The sequence below is a fragment of the Monodelphis domestica genome, chromosome 1 (assembly GCF_027887165.1).
Source record: "Monodelphis domestica isolate mMonDom1 chromosome 1, mMonDom1.pri, whole genome shotgun sequence".
Lineage (NCBI taxonomy): Eukaryota > Metazoa > Chordata > Mammalia > Didelphimorphia > Didelphidae > Monodelphis > Monodelphis domestica.
This window is the reverse complement of record NC_077227.1, coordinates 476,555,284-476,579,130: the sequence shown is the minus strand read 5'-3', so window position 1 is coordinate 476,579,130 and position 23,847 is coordinate 476,555,284. Positions and strand designations below refer to the sequence as shown.

General features: G+C 38.5%; 2 protein-coding genes across 10 annotated transcripts in view; both read right to left on the bottom strand.

The window, feature by feature from the left end:
• CCDC183 (coiled-coil domain containing 183) overlaps positions 1 to 814 on the bottom strand; it is a 36,052-nt gene extending 35,238 nt beyond the window's left edge. For 6 of the 8 annotated variants that reach the window (XR_008915375.1, XR_008915378.1, XR_008915377.1 and 3 more), the window contains exon 1: positions 621 to 814. Coding sequence is in view for 2 of the 8 variants with exons in the window: in XM_007475377.3 (XP_007475439.1) it covers positions 621 to 690 (70 nt within the window). In the remaining 6 variants the exon portion in view is untranslated. The remainder of the gene's footprint in view (positions 1 to 620) is intronic. The other 2 variants (XR_008915380.1, XR_008915379.1) reach the window with 1 other exon arrangement.
• On the bottom strand, positions 621 to 4,512 carry TMEM141 (transmembrane protein 141). Of its 2 annotated transcripts, none has more exons than XM_007475382.3 (5): positions 4,384 to 4,512; positions 4,060 to 4,126; positions 3,826 to 3,912; positions 3,320 to 3,427; positions 621 to 2,780 (listed from the first exon to the last, which is right to left on the bottom strand). In XM_007475382.3, exons 1-5 carry the CDS (start codon positions 4,435 to 4,437, stop codon positions 2,722 to 2,724), a joined length of 375 nt encoding a protein of 124 aa, XP_007475444.1. In that variant the 5' UTR covers positions 4,438 to 4,512; the 3' UTR covers positions 621 to 2,721. The 2 variants fall into 2 exon arrangements, with proteins under 2 accessions (XP_007475444.1, XP_007475445.1); XM_007475383.3 differs by having other exon boundaries at positions 3,826 to 3,909.
• Between the last annotated feature and the right edge of the window lie 19,335 nt (positions 4,513 to 23,847).

Sequence of the window (23,847 nt, the reverse complement as noted above, 5' to 3'; positions counted from 1 at the left end):
TAGAGTTGATCCCAAATAAATAAATGTCAGATTGCTTCCTGCTCTTCTCTTAGTCATGTTCTCTTCACAGAATATAGATTTGTTCAAATCAAACAACATTCATTTCTAGGAGGGTCTCACAGTGTAAAGGTGTGGGGAGATGGGGACTGGGGAATACACTCTCGAATTCCATAGCTCATGTCAGCCTTCTCCTGAGTTTTATATTTTGCCCCTTGATCCTTCCCTACTACAACTTTCCCCTGATTAATATTTAGTTGAACAAATCCCATATTTTGGAGTCCATTTCAAGTCTTAGGACTTCCTGGAACCTCCTTGAAACTCAAACTTTAATCTTCTTCTTCCTGAACTCTTTGAGAGCATATATTTGTAGCATATTTCAAACTTTGTTATCAGCTTGTTCTGCAATATTTTCTATTCATTTGTATTTCAGCTCTGTCAGTCCTTTTGGAGTCTGAGTCCATAAGGCTGACCATATTCTTTTCCACTTGGATATATCCATAAAGTGCCAAGCAAATGGGCTGGGTACACAGTATGTTCTAGATTTACTGACTGTCTCTTCCCAAGAGCCCTCCATCCATCAGGACAGAGTCCAATACTGAATGAATAGGTATAAAGCTTACCTTGGAACTTGATGACGGTCTTTAGCTCATGGATTCTATCCTTCAGGCTATTTATTTCCTTGACCCTCATGGTGACATTCACGGGTCCCTCTCAAGTCTTCTTTCTTTTCCCCCAGGGGGGAAGCTCTCAAAGCTCTGGTGTTACCTGCCCACCTTCCTCTACTCTGCTCGATGGGCTAAGTAATGTCTCTGATCAGATTGTCTCATTAATTGTGAGCTCAGTGGAGCTCTGTGACAGTCTAGGATTCTCAATTCTCATAGAACCCTAGTCTTAAACCTACAATTACTCAACTAGTTTTTTCAAAAAGTGGCCTACTCTCTAAGATGTCACTTGGGCATTTATTCTTGGACCAAGTAAAATGAATCTTATGGTAATTAAACTAATAACACTCCAATATTGGGGAAGGAGAGGGAATTATTCATTTGATATAGTTGAAAGGGCGTTGGATTTGGAAACAAAGAACCTAGATTCAAATCCCACCTTTACTTATTACCAGTTCATCTAAAGACAAACCTTTTCACCTCTCTAGACCTCAGTTTTTTTCATCTGTAAAATGATCCTTTCTATGGTTCCTTTCAAAGTCAAAGTTTATTATTATCTCGTCAGGTTAACTGGGCATTTTACTCATGTGGATCTGAATGATGACCCCAGAGCCAAGTTGAGGGCACAGGAATCACTTAAGACAAATGTATTTTTGACTTTATATCAGGTTTTGTGTGTGTGTGTGTGTGGTGCTATCCCCATCTTTTTTCTTTTCCCTACATGGCATAATATCTCAGGCTGCGGCATTTTGTTTGCATTTTTGTTTTGTATTTACCATGCTCTTATTTTGTTACTTGTGCATATATTTTACGAACGTATTCAAAACTAAGTTGTATGAGGGCAAGGACTAGGCCTTAAATAAATTTTGTATATCTTTCAACACTAAACACAGTCCTTAGACCTTATTCATTCTTTAAATGTGTATGTTAAAATGCTCAATTTTTGTTCCAGGTCTGCTTCTCAACTTCCCCCATTTATAATCTCTAGGGGAACAAGCTGGGAAGAATGAGAAGGCCCTCATTTGTATATTAGCCCACTTTACTTTGAGCCCTTTTCAATTCTATTTTTTTGATACCAGAGAGGCCAAACATGGGAGATCTTAGAAGCAGTTGATGAATGAAGGAATCACCCCTTGTGTTTCCTGTTTCTCACTCCCCCAAACTAACCCTCTAAGAGTGTTGATGGAACATAGTATCTTTTACTCAAAACAGTTTTAAGTATCTTTCCCACTGTTCACACCAGTTCTAGTCACCCTTCATCTCCAGTCCTTCTGGTTAGGGAGCTGTGAACTTTACATTACTCCACCCTACTTAGTCTAACAAAATCAGAAATGTCTACACCCATACTTAAGGATTAAGTATGTAGGAGGATGGCCTAGGATAGACATGTGCTAGCAAATGACAAAAAAGAAACAGCTGACAGACCCCTGGGCTGTCCTAAGTCAAATCTAAGATATTGGTACATGTGAGATGCAGGAAAGTGATATAAAACTGTCTATATATTTCGCGTCACTTCCTCTCTCGGGCCTCTTGGATGGTGGAGAGGTGGCTGGCGATAGCTTGATGAGCATGTTGGCTGCTATTGTCCAGGTTTATTGGTGTTTTCCTTGATACCATACTGGAGGAAGCCTAGTAACCTAGTTCAGGTGAGGTGTCATCTCTGAGATCTCTCAGAGTTTAGGCTGATTTTTCTCTTTTACCTTCCAAACACTATCCTCTTAGAGAAAGCCTCTAATCTTCAAAGATCTCACGGTGGAGGACTTTGAACTCGCCTGGCACAGGCCAGGCGGGAGAAATCCTATACCATTCCCTCTCTCTTCTCCTTGATTTCTTCCCTATATGTTGATTAAACCACCATAGATTTCCAAACTGACTTGGGTATTTTATTTGGCAAACTTAGATTAGGTCACAACCCTAAATTATCCTTATAGAGCACGAAGACAGTAGACTGCACAGAATGTTAGAATACCTTTTATGTATATATATAAGAATTGGAATATGGGGTGCTTGTGCATTGCTGAAAAAGTCATGATGTTGTAGACAAAATAATGGAGGACTCTTACTCCAGAACATCCCCATACTGATTTTTCTTCTGTTTTGGTTCTGGAGAGGGCTGCTCTGTAAGAAATGATAGAAACACTGTGTCTATTTGGTTTCTTATGCTAATTTCACAGAGGGAGGAATTGAGACCTGGAATAAGACCACATGTTGCTTAAGAGGGGGTTAGAAAATGCCATGTTCTGCCCCTCCCCTTACTCCATCCAAGGGAGGGAGAGTGCTCCCATTAGGCTGCTGGGTGGAGGGATGGGGGGAAGTGAGGAATTTCCTCAGTGAGTATAGAAAGGGGGAAGGGAATGGCCCCATCTCCCATTGGCTGCTGGGCAGAGGGGTGGGGTATGTTGTCAGGCACAGAGGAGAGGGGGAAGGGAGCAGCTCAGCCTGAGTCCCTCTGCCCTTCTAGTAATGAAATCTGCAGGAAGAGGGGCTCAAGTACCACAGAGAGCATTCTGTGTGCCATCTTTGGCACGTATGCCATAGACTCACCATTGCTGCTCTAGGCTATGGAATTACTTTAATTCATTCACATCGTTGTTTCCTTCATATCCATTGCTCTCTGGGTGGTCTGCTTACCTGCTTGGCCCTTGGGCTTTTCTCACCTGGGGCATGGTTCTGGGGGAGCTGTCCAGTCTCCAAGAAGAGCCAGAGATTAGAACATTTCTGTGTTTCCACCCGGGTCACTGCATAGCTTCCAATTGAGCCTGCAACTAGGAGGGCAGAATGGTCTTCATAAGTGAGAGAGTGGAAAGAGGGGGTGGGACAGATTCTAATCTGGGATGTAGTTAGTCTCCCCAAGATCTTTGAGAAAAGGAAGCCAGGGCTAGGAGCTGGTCACAGGAAAAATAGTTTCCACCCAGCAAAGTTAGATAGAGGGGCTTGAGGGCAGGGCTACCACTGGGACATTCCATGGGATCTCAAATAATTGAGGGCTTCCAGATTGATTGCCTTCACCCCTCTTTCCTCAGCCCAATCATTCTTTTAAGAGAGACTGACTGAATGGAAGGTGAAATCACAGTATTGGGACAGGCCAGGGTCATGGGATAGTCAAGACTCAGTCAAGACACCCTCTTAGCACCTCCAGCCTCTCCAGAATTCGGGTACTCACCCATGGCCAGTAGCACAGTCCACTGCATGGGATAGGGCAGCTTTCTCTGGAGGAACTTCTGTAAGAAGAAGGCTGCACCAGTGCCTGCTAAGGGCCAAGTCTCCGATTAGCCTGACCCATGCTTGCCCGGTGTGCCCCAGCCAAGAAGGGGGGCATCTCAGGGCACAAGTGGGGATAGGTAGGTCCAGGGCAATCCCGCCCCCAACTGGTACATGAGTCAGATCGCCTTCCTACCTGTGATGAATGTGACGATGCCTTTCATGAAGGCTTGGGATTGGCAGGCGGCATATTCCTGGAGCCCCTGGGATGAGTACAGGTCTGGGTGCTAGTCCCCTAGGAGATGCTTCCAAACAGCAGCAGGCTCTCCCTCTGAAGAGGAGACCCTCCCACCCCCAAACACCAGGAGACCAATCCTGTGTCCTCCGCTCCCCTCCCCCTGGGGCGCTTTCCTCCTACCCGCTTCGAGCCCCCTCTCCCCCTTCCCCTTTCAGCTCCTCTCCTATCGGCTCCTGTGGGGACAACCCTACCATTTCCCTGGATTGGGCTCATATTGCTCACCGGGTGTCGGGCAGCCACCGCATCATCCACTCGAGATAGGCCCAGGTTAACCATTGCAGGGCGGAGGCAGGAAGGCAGGAAGGCAGGTTGGGAGTGGGCGGGGCGGGGCGGGGCGGGGCGGGGCGGAGAGGGAGTGAGGGGGCGGGACAGAGATGTAAGTGAAAGCCCAGGAGCCTTGCACCTCCTCCTGAGGCTTTTCCTTTTCCGGGTGGGAGGGCAGATCAGACTAAGCAAACCCCTCCTCTCCAACGGTCTTGGAAACTGTGGGAGTGAACGGAAGAGTAAAAGAATGAGAGTAAAAGTGAGGAGAATGAGAGTGAAAGAGCGAGATTGCTTTCGTTCTGTGGGAGGAGAAATAAAAGAGACTATGTGATTGTCATATTTTCTTCTTTTTTGTATTTATTTATTTATGTAGAATATTTTTCCATGGTTACAAGATTCATGTTCTTTTCCTCCCCCTCTTCCCTCCCCACTCCCGGAGCTGACAAGCAATTCCACTTGGGTTATACATGTGTCATCGTTCAAAACCCATTTCCATATTATTCATGTTTATAATAGTGTTCTTCTAAAGCCAACATCCCCAGTCATAAACCCATCGAACCACGTGATCAATGATACGTTTTTCTTCTGCAGCTTCTACGTTTCTACGCCCACAGTTCTTTCTCTGGATGTGGATAGGATTCTTTTTCATAAGTCCCTCAGGATTGCCCTGGGTCATTGCATTACCACTAGTGGGAAGTCCATTACATTTGATAGTGCCACAGTGTATCAGTCTCTGTGTATAATGTTCTCCTAGTCTGCTCATTTTGCTCTACATCATTTCTTGAAGGTCTTTCCAGTTCACATAGAAATCCTCCAGTTCATCATTCCTTACAGCACAATAGTATTTCATTACCATCATATCCTACAATTAGTTCAGCCATTCCCCAATCGATGGACACACCCTCATTTTCCATTTTTTTTTGCCACTATAAAAAGCATGACAATAAATACTTTTGTACAAGTATTTTTCATTATTATTTCTTTGGGATACAAACCCAGGAGTGGTATTGCTGGATCAAAGGGCATGCATTCTTTTAAAGTCCTTGGGGCATAATTCCAAATTGCTTTCCAGAACAGTTGGATCAGTTCACAACTCCACCAGCAGTGCCAATTTTGCCACATCTCCTCCAACATTTATTATTGCCTTTTCTGTCATATTGGCCAAACTATTAGGTGTGAGTTTTGATTTGTTTTTCTCTAATTAGGAGTGATTTAGAACATTTTTTCATGTGGTTATTGATAGTTTTAATTTCTTCATCTGAAAACTGCTTATTCATATTCCTTGACCATTTGTCAATTGGGGAATGGCTTGATTTTTTTTTTTTTTGTAAATTTGACTTAGTTCTTAATATATTTGGAAGATTAAACCTTTGTCAGAGAATTTTGTTATAAAAATGTTTTTCTAGTTTTTTTTTTTAAAACCCTTACTTTCCATCTTGGAATCAATACTGTGTATTGGCTCCAAGGCAGAAGAGTGGTAAAGGCTAGGCAATGGGGGTCAAGTGACTTGCCCAGGGTCACACAGCTGGGAAGTGTCTGAGGACAGATTTGAACCTAGGACCTCCCGTCTCTAGGCCTGGCTCTCAATCCACTGAGCTACCCAGCTGCCCCCTTCTAGTTTGTTGCTTACCTTCTAATTTTTGTTGCATTGGTTCTGGTTGTACAAAACCTTTTTAATTTAATATAATCAAAATCACTCATTTTACATTTTGTAATGTTCTCTATCTCTTGTTTAGTCTTAAATTCCTTCTCTTCCAGTAGATCTGACAGGTATACTATTCTATGTTCACCTAATTTATTTATGATTGTGACTGTCCTATTTCAAGTGCCCTAGAGTTTAAAGCTTGGAAGCACTTCATTTTAATATTAATTAGTTCAACTGTCAAGCATTTATTTTTCTCTCCCTCCCACAAGGACCACCCCATTAAAAAAAAAGAGAGAGAGATAACCAAAACCAAACCTTGTGACAAATATGACTAGTCAAGCAAAACAAATGTCCAAGTTAGCCATGTCCCAAATGTGAACAACATCTAGTCTATTTCTGCTCTGTCAGGAGGTGGGTAGCATTATTCATCAATGACCCTCTAGGACCGTGATGGTGAACCTATGACATACGTGTCAGCACTGACACATGTAGCCATTTTCAATGGCAAGTGACCACATGTGGCTACATACAGAGAAGTATGGGGTCACAAGCTGAGGAGGTTTTTTTTCTCAAAGTGACATACCACCCAAGTTATGTTCAATTTTGTGAGAGAATTTTGACACCAAGCTCAAAAGGTTTCCCATCACTGCTCTAGGATCTTGGTTGATCAAAGTTCTTGAGTTGTTAAAAACTGTTTTGTTGTTATAAAATGAATTGAGTATCTTTTTGGTTCTGTTCACTTCACTGAGCATCAGTTGGTTGATGGTTGAAACTGTAGCTTTAAATGTTTCTTTACAATACAATAATATTCCATTCCATTTCATTCATTAATTTGTTCAGCCATTTGGCAAAGAATTGTAAGTTAAAGGGATGCCCATGAGGAATGGCTGAGCAAGTTGTGGTATATGATAGTGATGGTCATTTCTTAAAACACAATAATAAATATTTCAACAGGATGATTTCACAAAAAAAACTGGGAAGACTTAGATGAACTGTTGCAAAGTGAAGTGAGCAGAAATAGGAGAACATTGTATACAATGACAGCAAAGTCTTGGGATGATCAGCTGTGAAACTGTACTTTATCAAGACAATAATACAAGACAGTTCCAAAGGACCCATGATGAAAAATACTATCTACTTCCAGAGAGAGAGAGAACTGATGAACTTTGAGTGCAAATTGAAGCCTACTTTTTAAAACTTTCTTTTTCTTTTACATGTGTTTTCTTTTGCAACATAGCTAGTGTGGAAATATGTTTTGCATGATTTCACATCTGTAATTGATATCATATTGCTTGCCTTCTCAAAGCAGAAGAGAGAATTTGGAACTCAGAATTTAAAAAAAATTAAATATTTTTTTACATGTAGTTGGGAAGTATTTAATGAAATAAATGAAAACATTAAAATTTTGCTCAGTCACAATCCACTTGCTAGCTGCTGTTTGTCCATGTTCTTTAACTATTTATCAGTTGGAGAATGGCAGCAATGATAAATATTTTTAAAATAATATTTTGTTTCATTCCTCAATTACATGTAAAAGCAATTTTTAATATTGATTTAAAATTTTTTGGGTTCCAAATTCTCTCCCTTCTTCCTTCCTCCTCCTTGAGAATAGTAAGTAATGTGATACAGATTTTACATGTGCAATCATGTAAAATATTTTTCCATATTAATCATTTTGTAGAAGAGATCTCAAACTATAAAAAGAAAGTGAAATGTATGTTTCAGTCTGCATTCAGACTTCAATTCTTTTTTGGAGGGTAGATGGCGTTTTTCATCAGAGTTTCTGGGATTATCTTGGATTACTGCATTACTGAGGATAACCGGGTTATTCATGATTGTTTATCAAAAAATGTTTTGTTAACTGTGTACAATGTTTTTTCTGGTTCTGTTCACTTCACTTTGCATTAGTTCATGTAAATCCAAATTTTTTTCAGAAATCATTTCTTTCTTTTTTTTTGCTTGTCATTTCTTATTGAACAATAGTATTCCATCACAATCTTATACTACAACTCAGCTATTCCACAATTAATGGACAACCTCCTCAGTTTTCAATTCTTTCCCACCACAAAAAGAACTACAATGGGTATTCTTGTGCAAATATGTCCTTTTTCTTTTCTTTTTTTTTTTCTGGTCTCTTTGGGATACAGTGTAGAGAGAATCCACTTTCTAGGCTTGTCCTCCCAAGCTCCTCCTACCCCACATTCCATTTTGTGTAGAGGGCTCCCTCACTTGGCACTGGTGTGGAACAAGGTCTTGAGTGGGAGCTCGAGGGCATTTGTAGGGTTTGGTGGCATGGTAGGCTGTGGATTTCAGCTCCCTGATTCAGTTTAGGGTATTTTAACTAGGGGATATTTTCCATCTCCTTCCTACATTTCCCTCTTTTTACTTATCTTCATTTTGATTAAAACTTAATTGTTAAGACCTACTAACAGACTCATGACGTGAGAATTAATTTTATAGATGGCAACCAAAATCTTTTAAAAATTAATATTACATTTAATATTTTACTTTCATTATTACATTTGGCAGCACAAAGGTTTTGACGATTACCCTCAATCTTTTCCAATTTTCCTCACTTTTTACTCTCCTTAAGTCAATTCGTTAGTAGCTAATTCTGGATCTCAGAGTTTTTACTTTGCTCTAAGTTAGTAGAGCAGTTTTGGAAGTAGAAAAAAGGACAGATTAGCCTCAGTTGGTCTCACACTGAAAAGCTTTAACAGTCTAAGGAAAGCTGCGCAGTGGCAGTGGGCTTCCTCCACACCTCAGGTTTACCAAAGGAAAGCCACAGGGAGCAATTTAGCGCAGAGCTGTTTTCCCTCACACATCCCTGCCTCCCACTGTTTCCGAACACTTCTCCTGAGGCTACCTCTCTACCACTGCTGATTTCCCGAGGGTCTGAGAGCCATTTGGAAGCAACTTGTTTTTTTCCTGCAAGGAAGGGTGAGACCTAACCCAGGGCTGAGGGGTGACAGAGAACAGTTGAGTAAGTCTTGTTTTCTGCATCCTAGTAGGTAGGTCAGGTATTGTTTGTTTGTTTTAGCAACAATTAGCTTCCTCAGGACTTTCACCCTTCTGACTCCTTGCCTAGGGGGAAACTACTCTGTCCCCACTAGCTACTATCTCACAGCCCAGAATCCCAGAGGAGGAAGTTAATTTCAGCTCATTTTTTTTGTTATTAGAAGGTATTAATTATTATTTGTTATTAGAAGGTTAATTAGAAGGTATTGAAATTAAGGAAATTTAGCCTTATTTTACTCCTAGAAGTCTGTTCTTTCTTTAAGGCCTTTCCAGAACCCCCACGAGTGTAGCATTGGCTTAAGGGAGGTGGAACACTGAAGAGAGCAATGGGGAAAGCACCAGTAAAGTTAACTTAAACTGCTCCCTTAATCCTGAGAATCTTTCAAAGTTTACTAAGGGCAAAATCTCAACTGTCCACAGCCTGTAATCTATAACCAAAACCTTTTATATCCTCCTAAACCAGATCAGCGAAGTAGCTCCCTGCTCACGTGCTGGTGGATACAGGTGGTCACTGTCCAAGTAAACTTCCAAATCTCTTGGCTGAACTCAGGCCATGAAAGGTTTTTTTTTTTTTTTTTTGGCCTGCTAACAGACTTGTGACTTGAGAGTTAATTTTATAGATGGCGACTACAATCTTTTTAAAATTAATATTACATTTAATATTTTACTTTCATTATTACAAGATCTAGTAATGGAATTAATGAATAAAAGAGTCACTTTTAGAGTCTTTAGAGCTGAGTTCCAAATTGCTCTCCAGAATGGTTGGATCAGATTACAACTTCACCAATAGTGTATTAGTGTCCTAGTTTTCCCTTATTTTCTCCAAAATTTATCATTTTCTTTTTTTGTCATATTGGTCAATCTGATAGGTGTGAGATGGTACCTCAGAGTTGTTTTAATTTGCATTTCTTTAATCAAGATTGATTTAGAGAATTTTAATATGACTATACATGTCTTTGATTTCTTTATCTGAAAACTTCCTGATCATACCCTTTGATCATTTACCAATTTGAGAATGACTTTTATTTTTGTAAAATTGACTTAGTTCTTTTTATATGAGAAATTAGACATTTATCAGAGACATTTGCTGTAAATATTTTCCCCAGCTTTCTGCTTCCCTTCTAATCTTGGTTGCAATGGTTTTGTTTATATGAAACATTTTAAATTTAATATAATCAAAATTATCCATTTAACATTTTATAATGCTCTGTCTCTTGTTTGGTCCTGTTATGGGGTTCAGATGTGTACCCCTGGGGTTTGGGAAGGATACCTTTTGCAAGAATGCAAGACTCCAAAACTTAGCTTAAAAATAAAAAGAGAAATTTATTAATTTAGAAAGTAATGTTGAGAATGGCCAGGAGGATAGCAAGGTGGGACAGCAAGATGGGGAGCAGTTACTGGGAGGACAGCATGGATAGAAAAACTGTCCCCCAGACGACATCAGTTCTGGGGCTTTTATACTCTTTTACAACAGATGCTATGTCATGGTGTTGATGTGACTTAGAGTGGTAAGCCTTCAGGCATTTGGTGGGGTGAGGTGGTCATCTGACTGGGGTCTGCCTGGAGGCATAAAGATTCATCTCTTTGTCCATCTTAAATCTAGAGGACTATCAAAGAGGATAAACATTTCAGGGCCCTAGGGGGGTCCTTGGGTGTTTCTAAGTTCAGAGTCAAGAGGATGCAAGGGCAAGGGAGTTTCCTTGATTATACTTCGCCTGGGTTTCTGGGGGTACGGTGCCCATGTCAGTCCTAAATTCTTCCCTTATCCAAAGATCTTAAAGGTAAACTTTTTCATGCTCTCCTATGAATTGGTGTAGAAGTTCATCAATCCCACTGTGAACCTTAAAAATTCTCAGACCCTACTTCAGAACACTTGGTTAAGACCATTCCCCATTTTAAACAATGAAGGGACTTAGACAGGAATATGAGAACTCTACTTCATCCATACTTAAGCATACTTTAGGGGAAGATAAAGTTGTAAACTCCTTGCTGAACAATGAAAAGTACTTAACCCATACTTATAATAAGGCAAAAAATCCTTAAGCTGGGCCTATTTTTAGATCTAATACAAAAGGGTGCTAAGTACCTATAAAGGTCAGGCAACTTGTAAATTTACAAGGAGCAAAGAGGTGAGCACTTACTCAGAGATTTTAGTCTACTCAGGTGTGAACTTAATCAAAAGTTTAGCCTACTCAGGTGTGAATTAAGAATGGTCAGTCCTTTGGAAAATGTCTACTGTGATTGGTAGATGTGAGAATTTAGGGGAGGTGACATAGGAGAAAATTCCCTTTAAAAGGAGGTCAAAAAGAGGTTTCTGGAGATTCAGCTGGGAAAAGCTGAATTGGAGGAGGCAACTTGAAACAAGACACTGTCTTGAAACCATATTTTCTGCGGTCACAATTTAAGCCAACCACTCTTTTATCTGACACAGTCTATGGCTTCCACTATTTTAATTGTTACGCCATCTAGATTGGTTTCTTTTTTTGACCTGTGTGCTCTTTTTTGGCACTATTCAGGTTAAATCTGTGCTTCTATGGCACTGGGTAGAGAGAAAGTCTGTGCTCCTCTTTGATCCCATTTCTTAGAATCAGACACAAACATTAATCACAGTCCCATAATGTTTGTCAATAAATGGCAGGTTTCCATAGTCTAAAGCTCTTGGGTATGCATTTATATGCTAAACAAATGGACATTTTAGCTTATTCTATTGCAAAATTCAAAAATAGTTAAAAGAAAATCTTCTCAATACTGGTGACATGTGCTTCAAATGAAAAAAAAGAGAGAAAAAAATCAAATACTGTATGGCACATGTAGGAAGAACAAACAAAAAATTTAAAAATGTATATATTTCACAATCCTGTTTCTTCTTCTTTGCTACTATGTGTAGGGGAGACAAAACTGAAAAGGCTTTGAGAGCTGAGCCCACGGGTCTCTCAGAGGGTGAGGGCCCTCTGCCTAAGTGTGATGGTCCAGTTGAATAATGGAGTAAGAGACACTGTGTGTGCAGGCCCACGTGCATAGGCATCACACAGGGTTCTGCCATGGCACAGAGGTTCGTTTATTATATAGATTAGTGAGTACATACTTATTTGGCACCCAATCAATTTTCTACATACATGTTTACATGGAAGTTGACAACAGAAATGAAGTCTAAGGAGACAGTTCATGAAACATTGTTGCTACAACAGAACTAGAGATAAATGGCATTAAGTAGGGTGATTTGGAGGTTAGTCCCCCTTGATCCAGGGAGAATCATTGTTACTTTTGGTCAGCTTTCACAGTCAATCACAATTATTTAGGAGATGGATAACAAAACATTTTATAGCTAGGTACATGGTTAGAAGGTAATTTGAGACAGACCAGATTTGGGGTTTTCCTCAGTTTACAAGTTCTAATTTTCTTGTGTAACTTTAAAGCAGCAGGCAATGTTGCCTGGTTCTGTCTTCAGTGGAGTGTGTCTTGAAGGTAATTGATGTTCTTGGCTTGCCTGGCTTGTAATGGGAGTGAATGTGACTCTGTGGAGAGGGAGAGGAGGGGAGTAATGGGTAGTGATCTTTAGGTTTTAATTCTGTGAATGTAATCTTTTAGAGTAATAATCTAGGAGGATTAAGGTAGGATATATTTTTAGTCTATAAGTCTTTGCTCTTATATAATTTCTTTTATATTGGAGAGTGTAACAGTTAAAATTTAGGGAAACTGAGGCAGGTAGAAATTAGTTTCTCTCTGTAAGGAGTATTATATTTTTATGAGGTTTATTGAAGATTAAAATATAAAGAAAACACAAGTAAGAAAAACATGTGTCTAGGCCCAGAGAGCCTATTCATGACCACTCACATCTTGCCTGCTAGGTGGAGAGCCGCGTGTGCTCCGAAACAGAAGTAAAAAGAGACAGAGCCTATTCACAACCAGGTTTAAATACCCCATTTTGCTCTCAGCCCAGATGGGAATTCAGTGAGATTACAAAGCATTCTGGGGAAGTGGAGCAAGGGCTTCTGGGGATTGAAGTCCTTGATTCAAGTCTATTTTTACATTTCTCCGTTTGATCCTCTGGGAAGAAGGACTTCCCCAAAGGATCATAAAAACATAATCAATTTAAAGATTACAATAATTTGAGGATAAGAGAAAAAAACAAAACAAAACCAATAATTGCTAGACGCATTGACAAAAAGTCAATTAGGGGGCAGTCCCCTTTGGCATGAAAGTATACATACAAATAAATGTTCAATCAATTACACCCAAAGTTCATTTTTGTGCAGCTTGTGGTCTGGAGGCTTCTTCATGGTGTCTTCTCCAATAGTTCAGTTTCTGTATTCAGAGAGGTATCATCTTTCTTTACCTAAAATTCTTCTCAAAAGGAATTTTAAACTTTGCAATTTAAATAATGATATTTTTTACATTCCCCCATTAAGAGGGTGATTGAAAAATACAGGATCACTTAGGGATGCATGGCTGAGGTATGAGGTATATTAATCAATTGGTAGAAGAAATTAAAAAGACATCAGAAAAATCCAAATGAACAAGAAAAATTTCTGGATGAAAATATAAACTATCAAAATCTTATGTGTAAAAATTCCAAGTAAAAAGAAAAATAAATCTATAACAGGTCCTTGAATCAGGGCCCAATCAAAATAATCTAAGCAATGATGCATTTACCCAGTCAATAGCCAGGACTACAGAAAGGTGCCACACTATGAAAGGCAGAAAAGGGACCAGATTATAGGAGCCAAGGTTGAGATACTTGGTAGAATGTGGAACAAGGAAGACCTGCCTTTAACACATGTTAAACAGCTGCAACCTTGAACCCCAAACATGTTCAAGTCCTCTTTGTCTAGGCTCAAAGTTACATCAATCCCACCAGGATTGGTTGGTCTCTTTGACCTTGTGCTCGATTGGCACTATGCAGTTTAGCTTTGTGCTTCTTTGGCACTGTGCAATGGCTCTTTTGTGTATATCTTGTCCTGGAATCAGATAGAATCATTAAGCAAAGTCCCATAATAATTTTTTTAAATAATTAGTGGCATCTTTTTTATAGTCTCCAGCTTTTTGGGGCATGCATTGACAAATGTATTTTAAACTTATAGTACTGAAAAGTCAAAAAGTTAAAGAAAATCTTAATGCTGGTGACATGTGCTTTAAATATAAAAAAGAGAAAAAAATAAAAAAAAACCCAAAAAAGTATATTGCACATGAAAGAAAAATGTAATAATAAAAGAGCTTAAAAAATTCAAAAATGTAGCTTATAATCATTGACACACTGTGTAAGCTAAAAAAAATACATAATACAAGCATTCTCACCAAAAATGAGATCCATTTCCTCTTCATGTCTGGCCGTGATCACTGTGAGTAGAAGGCAAATGAATTGAACAAGGTAACATTTTTCATTTTTAAAGTACAGTAGTACAAATATGTAGTTATCAAAATCCCCAAAATTCTCAATAGCCCAATTAATTACAATAACAAACAAACACACTATCATATTTCACATAAGTTGCTGTATGGCATTTTAAAAAAACCTATGAATTGATGGATATTTATCACAATTTTTTACAAATGTAACAAATCTTTCAACCTTGGTGAATAAACATATTTTTAAACAAAGTAAAACTCATCTTGGGTTAAGAACATAATCAAGAAATCTATATATCATTCTGGTGGAAGTAAAGTAGTGAGCTGAAGAGTATAAATGAGAGGTGCTCCTTTTTTGGAGGCTTTTTTAGGGGTACAAATGCCCTGAGATTAACTGCCCCAACTTCCATTCAAATATTTAGAAATGTGGGAAGGTTGGGGGTTATAATTGTATTTCACTTCAGCTAGAATTGGCCTTACACCTCGTGTTAGGGGCAGGCAAAAATAACCAGAAATTGTTAAAAAAAATTACAAAAATCATGTTCAAATAAACCCTTAAAAATCAATTGAGATATTTAGCACATTAAATTTTCCAAAGGTTGTTATAGCAATTGTAACCAGTTCTGAAGAAGTCCATCTATCCTCTATGTGACAATTTACAAAGGCAAAAATTAGAAAGGCTGTTTTCATATATGGGCTTAATTCCAATGATATTTTTAAAAATATGGTTATAGGGGAAAAACAGCAGAATTTTAAAACTCAGTACATTAAATGAACAGTATAACAGAATAATATTGAATCCAGTAATGTATGAACTTAAAATCACAAAGTTATATCTTAAACAAAACAATCAGGAAAATGCAATAGAATACAGAGATTTTTTTTATACACCATTGGAGTCTGAAATGTCTTAAAATATAGCCTCTAATCTCTTCAAAGTTCTTTGGCTGTTTTTTTTTTAATTATTAATTATCCATTTAAATGTCTATTATCCAAAGGCAAATTGATAAGGGGTAAGCAATGAGGTCCAAGCGATCTTCTCAGGGCCACACGGCTATGAAGTGTCTCAGGCCAGACTTTAACTGAGAACCTCCCATCTCTAGGCCTGGCTCTCAGCTCACTGAGCTGCAGAGTTTCCTCCCCAAAGTTAGCTAAATGGTTGTAGGGTGCTAAATGTTTTCCCTGACATGCAGGTGAAGTCAATAAAAGGATCAATGCAATTAAAAGATATCCTTGTAAAATAGCCATGTTTTTAAGTTCCTGTTCATAAGTCTCTTTCTTCTTCTCTCCCTTTTCTCTCTCTCCTCCTATGATCTGCCCATGTGGTCAGTACCCCCATCCACGTGGAGGCTTAGCCTAAGGGAAAATTACCCGTTCTCCTTTCCCTCTTGTCTCTCCCCTCCGCCCACATGGCCAATACCCTTGTTTTTTACCAGCTGGTTTTTGATCCTGAAGAAACTGGATCTGCTACCAGCAGCCTCAGTTCTGGGGCTGGGGCTGGGGCTGGGCTGATGAGCCGCCTGTGTCGGAGGCCAGTTTTTGCTGGACTGGGATCGGCTAGGCCAGATGGGTGAGAGACCACTGGGGTGGGTCGGGGCAGGAACACAGGGCTGGGAGCCGGAGCACCAGGTGAGGATGGAGAGAGGTCAGGATTGAGGGCTGCAGGCAGGAATGCACGCAGGCAGGGAGAAGCGGCCTATCCGGTGGGAGGGAAGGGCTCAAGAAGTCTGAAGTGGATGGCCACCGGCTGGAGCTGATCAAGATGGTTTTCTAAAAAAGCATCTTGGAGAAACGTGGCTTAAAAAAATTATAGGCAATAGCTATTAAAGGCTGAACTAAAGACAGAGAAAAGAATCAGAAGATTGAGATATTTCATTTTCCCAAAGTGATACACCAAACTGTAAAGATTAAAATTTAGGGGAGACTGAGGCAGGTAGAAATTAGTTTCTCTCTGCAAGGAGTATTATATTTTTATGAGGTTTATTGAACATTAAGATATAAAGAAAACACAAGTAAGAAAAACACGTGTCTAGGCCCAGAGAGCCTGTTCACGACCACTCACATCTTGCCTGCTAGGTGGAGAGCTGTGTGTGCTCTGAAGTGGAAGTAAAAAGAGACAGAGTCTATTTACAACCAGGTTTAAATACCCCATCCTGCTCTTGGCCCAGGTGAGAATTCAGTGAGATTACAAAGCATTCTGGGGAAGTGGAACAAGGGCTTCTGGGGATTGAAGTCCTGGATTCAAGTCTATTTTTACAAGAGAGAACAATAATCATCTAGTATTAAGGGAAGTTAAAGAGAGAGAAGTCACAAAGAGGGGTCAGTGGGGGCCTCATTTTCTGGGGGCTGCCTTGTAGCTCTCATTTCCCAAACTGTTACCTTGTCAGCCAGTGGGGGTATGATGGCCTCTAGCAAAAAGGGTTAATTCAACAAAAATAATAGTCTAAGGGGAACTACCTTTTGCCCCATGTGGAGGGGCAGTAGCACCCTGAGTATTTTGTGAATTAGCTCCCCTTAAGTTATACTGTTTATGGGTTAATTGGTTTGAGTTATCATTTTCCCAATTTCTATTCCTAGAATAGTCATCATTTCTAAAATTATGATTCCTATAATCATTATTATAGTTATTTCTATAATTATTATTTCTGCAGTTGTTATTCAACTGCATATTATTTTTGATCACCTTGAATAAATTTCTACAGTCCATCATTTTGCAGCCCTTCTTCTCACAGAAATGGCAGGTAAGGGATCGATAGTTAGATTCTCAGAGAGGGGCAAGTGCCATTGGTTGAGTGTCATCCTCTTTTTCCTGTTTATCAATCCTATCTCTTAAATATTTCAATTCTTTCCTAATCGTTTCCATGAAATCATTAGTCTCTTCCTGTTTTTCTTTGTTTCCTTTTGAAATGTATACAGCAGTTTTCCTCAATTCATCAGGATCCATCTCAGGCCACCTTGGGCAATGAGTCTTAAAATAATTCCTGATCACTTTGCAAGAGTTATTGACAAAGTGTCTTTTAATTTGTCTTATGTCATTTTCTTTAGAAAGGTCAACATCTAGGTACTCACCCCCAAACTCAATGAGCCTATCCATGAATCTGGAGGGTGTCTCATCTTCTGATTTCTTAAGTTTTTCAAATTCTGTCCATCTATCTGTATTTTCAGAGCACTCTTGCATTGCTGTGAGAATGGCCTCCCTACAACAATATAATTGTAAATAATCTTTAGAATTGTCATAGTCTCATTCAGGATCTTGCGATGGACAATGTGCTGCATTGTGCCCCCGGACTTTATTGACATGAGAAATTATTTTATTTTTCTCATGTTCCATTAGAAACACCTGGAGTAGATTTTCAATGTCTTTGTAAGATGGATTATACTGAAAAAATATGTCAGTCATCTTTTTTGTTACCACAAAGGGATCTTCTCCATAAGTGGGAACATTGCATGTCAATTCATTTATGTATTGTGGAGAAAAAGGTATATGGTGTTTTAGGGTTACCACATCCCCATTGCCCTATTTTGGGCACTTCTATGTCTACCAATCACAGTTGAAGCTTTGCTTTAGGACTGCCCAGGGGGCAGTCAGTTTAATTCTGATTCTTCACCCATTATTGCACACGTGGGTCACAGACCTTCCCACTAAATGATTAAATGGGATATTTACACTTTTGGTGATTAAATCTAAAAATGGGCAGGGGAGTTAATTTAATTTTCACAATCAGGGGAGAGTTAAATTTAATCTTCACACTTCTCCCTTTGTTTTTTTTAAACTCTTACCTTCTGTCTTAGAATCAATACTTAGTATTGGTTCCAAGGCAAAAGAGTGATAAGAGCTGGACAATTTAGATACTTGCTCAGGGTCACATAGTTAGGAAGTATCTAAGGTTAGATTTTTAACCCAGGACCTCCCATCTCTATGCGTGACTCTACTGAATCTAATAGTTGCACCTCTCTGGTTTGTTTTTAAACTCTTGTCACAAGGGGTTACTCACTGGGTAGTAGACCCAGTAAGGAGATATTTGGAAATGAATATGATGTAAAAACAAAAGGCATCAGTCAAAAAAACAAGAAAAAGAAAGAAAGAAAAAAATCTGACTGCCTTAGTAGTGTTCCAATATCTGATCTAGGTGCTGCTTCCTAATGATCTTGGATAGCATCATGACATACTCTCTGTAAAAATTAAATTATATAGCTAATACTAAAATATTATATTTTATGAGGTTTATTAAGGATTATTAGAAATCAAGGGTACAAAATAAAAACCACGTGCCCATGGCTGATTAGCCCATTCAAAATCCCCATACTTAGATTACTTGATACACTTGCTGTATCATTGCAATGGAAAAGAAGAGAGCGTGGGAGGCATTACTGCCAGTTAAATACCAATTGTGATCTCACTAACATGGAGACTCAGGTGAGATTATAGGGAATTCTGGGAAATACCAAGGACTTCTGGGGATTGAAGTCTAGGGTTCAAAATCTCCATTTTTACATCCCCCTGAGACCCGAGGAAGACTAGTCTCTCCAATGGGTCTTGTAAACATACCAGCCAGGAAATTACAATAATTTTAGGATTAAATGAAAAGAGAACAAAACCAATAATTGCTAGGTGCATTGACAAAAAGCCAGTTAGGGGGCAATCCCTTTTGGCATGAAAGTATACATAGAAAACAATGCATTTAAACTCACACAGTTCAAATCACCACATCTCAGAGTTCACTCTGGATCTTCTGGGGCAGTGTATGGTCTATGGAGGCATCTTCATGGTGTCTTCTCCAAACAGTTCACTTTCTAGATTCAGAGAGGTAACATGTTTCTTAACCTAAAATTACTCTCAAAAAGAATTTAAACTCTGCAAATTTAAAATAATAATAATTATACATTCCCCCCTGAAGAGGGTGATTGAAAAACACAGGGATCATTTAGGGATACATGGCTGAGTTATGAGGTATATGAATCAATTGGAAGAGAAATCAAAAACATCAAAAAAATCCAAATAAAAAAGATAATTTCTGTATGAAATATAGACTATCAAAGTCTTATGTGTAAAAATTCTAAGTAAAGAAAAAATAAATCTATAACAGTTCCTTGAATCAGGGCCCAATTAAAATGATTTAAGCAATGATGTATTTACCCAATCAGTAGCCAGGACTATAGAAAGTTGCCACATTATGTAAGACAGAATAGGGTCTAGATTATAGGAGCCAGATAAGAGCTAAATGTGAGATACTTGATAGATGTTGAACAAGGAAGACCTGCCTTAAACTTGAACCCCAAACACATTCAAGTCCTCTTGTCATGGCTTAAAATTTTTCATCAACACCATCAGGATTGGTTGGTCTCTTTGACCTTGTGATCAATTGGCACTATGCAGTTTAGCTTTGTGTTTCTTTGGCACTGTGCAGTGGATCTTTTTGTATTCTTTTGTCCTGGAATCAGACAGAATTATTAAGCAAAGTCCCATAATTTAAAAAAAAAACAATCAATGGCATCATTCTTATAGTCTAAAGCTTTTTGGGCATGCATTAATATTAGAGCAAATGTATTTAAAACTTATTACTGAAAATTAAAAAAAAAATAAAGAAAAATCTACTCAATACTGGTGACATGTGCTTCAAATACAAAAAGGAGAGAAAAAGCTGAAATAGCATACTGCACATGCAAGAAGAGTATAATTGTAAAAGTTTTAAAATTTCAAAATATAGTGTATAATCATTGACATACTATGTCAGCCATGTGTGAGTACAAAATGATTTTCACAAAGTAACAGTTTTTTATAAAGAACAGTGTTACAGATAAAAGAGTGGTTGACATAAACTGTGACCGTGAAAATATGGTTTCAAATAAAAAATATAGTGGTCACCATGGGAAAATTCCCAAATTTTAAATATACCCGTCAGCTGGGTTTTATGGAGATTTTAATTAATACAAATTAAGGAATTAATGAAAGGGAGAGAGAGAGTAAGAATAAATAATGAGAAAGGGGCTAGGCCAGCCTAGGCCAGCCTAGGCCTAAGCCTTAAGAGAGAGATCAGTCAGTCTTTAATCCACTCACCATAAGATTTGTCCCAAGCAAGATCCTAGTGTTCAGAGAGACCCACCAGTTTAGTTCCTGAGCTCCACTTCAGCTTTCAAGGCTGAATTCCCCTTCAGAGGCCTTCTGATTCTCCTTTTAAAGAGAATTTTCTCCTATGTCACCTCCCCTAAGTTCTCACACCTACCAATCACAGTAGACATTTTCACAGGACTGACCATTCTTAATTCACACCTTCTTTAGTTCTCAACTTCTCTGGGTAGACTAAAACTTCTGAGTAAGTTCACACCTCTTTGCCCCTTGCAAGTTTGCAAGTTGCCTGACCTTTTAGTGATTAATTTGACTTTCATAAGTTCTTAGCACCTTTTTGTATTAGATCTAAAAATAGACTTAGCTTAAGGGATTTTGCCTTACTTTAAGAATGGGTTAAATACTTTTCATTGTTCAGAAAGGAGTTTACAACTTTATCTTCCCCTAAAGTATGCTTAAGTATGGATGGAGTAATGTTAGCGTTCTCACATTCCTGATCAAGTACCTTCATTGTTTAAAATGGGGAATGGTCTTAACCAAGTGTTCTAAAATAGAGTCTGAGAATTTTTAACATTCACAAGTCTGAGAAATTTTAAGATTCACAATCCCCCCTGATGATCATTGGGAGACTAGTCTCCCCATTGATCATTTAACATAATCATCTTGTAGTCCTAAATGCACTTCTGTAATAATTAAAATGGTTGAAGGCCTTAAACTGTAGTGATTAAAATAGTGGAAGATATAAATTGTGATAGATATAAAGAGTGGATGAGTAATTTGTGACCGCAGGAAATATGTTTTCACTACAGTGTTTTGTTTTTAAATCAAATATAAGGTTGTCGCCAGGGAAATATTCCCAATTATTCAAATGTACCCAAGTCACCTGGGTTTTATAGAGATTTTAATTAATACAAATGAGGAATTAAAGAAAAGGAGAGAAAGAATAAGAAAGGAATAAGGATTCTAGTGACACCAGGCCAGCTCCATCTCAGCTGCCTTCACCAGCTCAATCCTCAATCTGAAATGTCCCCGAGAGAGTCTCGAGAGACCCTTCAAGGCAGCCTTTCCCAGCTGACTGTTTTCAGAGAGAGCTTTTCCTCTCCTTTTAAAGGGCATTTTCTCCTTTGCCACCTCCCCTAAATTCTTACATCTACCAATCACAGTAGATGTTTTCCAAAGGACAGACCATTCTTAGTTCACACCTAAGAAGGTGGGAACTTTTGAGTAACTCACACCAGGAAAGCTCTGAGTAAGTTTCTCAGCTCTTTGTTCCTTGTAAATTCACAAGTTGCTTGACCTTTATAGGTACTTAGCACCCCTTTGTATTAGTTCTAAAAATAGGCATGGCTTAAGTATGGGTTTAAGCATTTTTCATTGTTCAGCAAGGAGTTTTTTCCCTAAAGCAGGCTTAAGTACAGGTGGAGCAGAGGTCTCACATTTCTGATCTAAATAGAGTTCACTGCCCAAATGGGGAATGGTCTTAATCGAATCTTATGAAGTAGGGTCTGGGAATTTTTAAGGTTTACACTTCTAACTATAGATATATACAATATTCAATTTCTAAGAGGAAATTAGAGTAGTGAGGGAGGAATAGAAAAGAAAGAAAGCAAAACCAATGTTCGCTAGGTACATTGACAGAAAGCCAAATTTAGGGGCAGTCCCTTTTGGCATAAATGTGTACATTTACAATAAATGTTCAAGAAGTTCAATCAACCACACCCAAAGTTCATTCTTGATCTTCTTGCTGTAGTGCGGGTTTTTTTGGGCATCTTTCTGCAACAGTTCACTCTCTGGATTTAGGAGTGAGTAAGCTTCTTCCTTGAAGACCTTTTCTCGAATAAAATCAAAATCTGGATTTTTATAAAAAAGACAATCTCAAACAAAAAATCAAAAATCTTGGATTTTAAATTAAAATACAACCGTAGTACAACAGGTAATGCACATTCAAAAGGTACCAAAATCCCCCAAATTCACAATAGCCCAGTTAATTACAATAGCAAACAAACCCACTATCATATTTAACATGAGTCTGCTGTATGACATATAAAGAAAATGGATACTTGTCACAAGTTTTTCAGGTGTAGCAATGTTTCAACCTTGGCAAACATTTTTAAACAAAGTAAAACTTATTTGGGTCTAGAACATCTTCAAGAAATCTATATATCATTCTGGTGAAAGTGTAAAGTGAGTTGAAGAGTTATAAATGAGAGATGCTCCTCTTTTGGGAGCCATCCAAGGGTACCATGCCCTGGGATTAACTTCCCTGCTCCTTTGGTATGAGACTGTGATGTCCCATCCATTCACATTTTTATAAATGTGGGAGGTGGGGATTAAAATTTTATTTCACTTCAGCTACTAAAATAGACCTTACCTTTTGTTAGAAGCAGGCAAAATGATCAGAGTTGTAGAAAAAAAAAATCTAAAAATCATGTCTAAAGACCCCTTAAAATCAATTTGAGATATTTAGCTTATTAAATTTTCCAAAGGTTGTTATACAATTGTAACCAGTTTTGATGAAGTCCATCTATCCTCTATGTTACAATTTACAAAGTCAAAATAGGAAAAAAAAACCCCTGCTTTATATAGGGACTTATTTAATAATTTTTGTTCAGTATAGTTATAGGGGAAAAGCAATAAAATATAACAGTAGTTAAAACCCAGTACATTAAAATGATTCAGCATAACAGAATAGTATTGAATACATTAATATATGAACTTAAAACCACCAAATTAAATCTTAAACAAAACAATCAGCAAAATGCAATAAAAAAATACAGAAATTTAAAAAATAAAACATTGGAGTCTGAAAAGTCTTAAAAATATAACCTCCAGTCTCTTTAAAGTTTGTTGTTTTTTTTTCCTTTGAGATTCCTTTTGTCAGTACTGTGGAATTCCCTATATCAAGGAAGAACATGGGTTTTAGGAATCTCCAATTGGGCAGGCCCAAATGGCAAAGAGTTGCAGGGAGATGAATTTTTCTCCTGAATCTCAGGTGAGATAAGTAAAAGGATCAGTGCACTCAAAAAATATCCTTTGAAATACACCATGCTTGTAATCAACTTCCTGTTTGGAAAAATCTCTTCCTTCTCCTCATTCCCCCTAACCCCCCAGGTCCCCTGACATGTGGAGGCTAATTGTTGCCTAAGGAAAGAACACCTCAGTTTTTGCCAGTTGGTTTGTGATTCCAAAGACACAGGGGTAGCTACCAGTGGCCTGGGTTCTGGGCCTGGCCTGGGGTTATCTGGCTTGGAAGTCAAAGATTGGGAGTAGAGTTGCTTGGGCTGGGGCCAGGGGCTTTGAGAGTGGGGCCAGGCCTGGACTAGGTGAGTGAGATGTTTGGAGGCAG

What these genes read in the sequence shown, in the direction of transcription:
- TMEM141 (XM_007475382.3), bottom strand. Translation starts at nt 4,437, where the DNA reads ATGGTTAACCTGGGCCTATCTCGAGTGGATGATGCGGTGGCTGCCCGA. An exon ending in CATCGTCACATTCATCACAG is followed by an intron (nt 3,913 to 4,059) that starts GTAGGAAGGCGA and finishes CTTGGCCCTTAG; the next exon opens with CAGGCACTGGTGCAGCCTTC. An exon ending in CCCCCAGAACCATGCCCCAG is followed by an intron (nt 2,781 to 3,319) that starts GTGAGAAAAGCC and finishes CATTTCTTACAG; the next exon opens with AGCAGCCCTCTCCAGAACCA.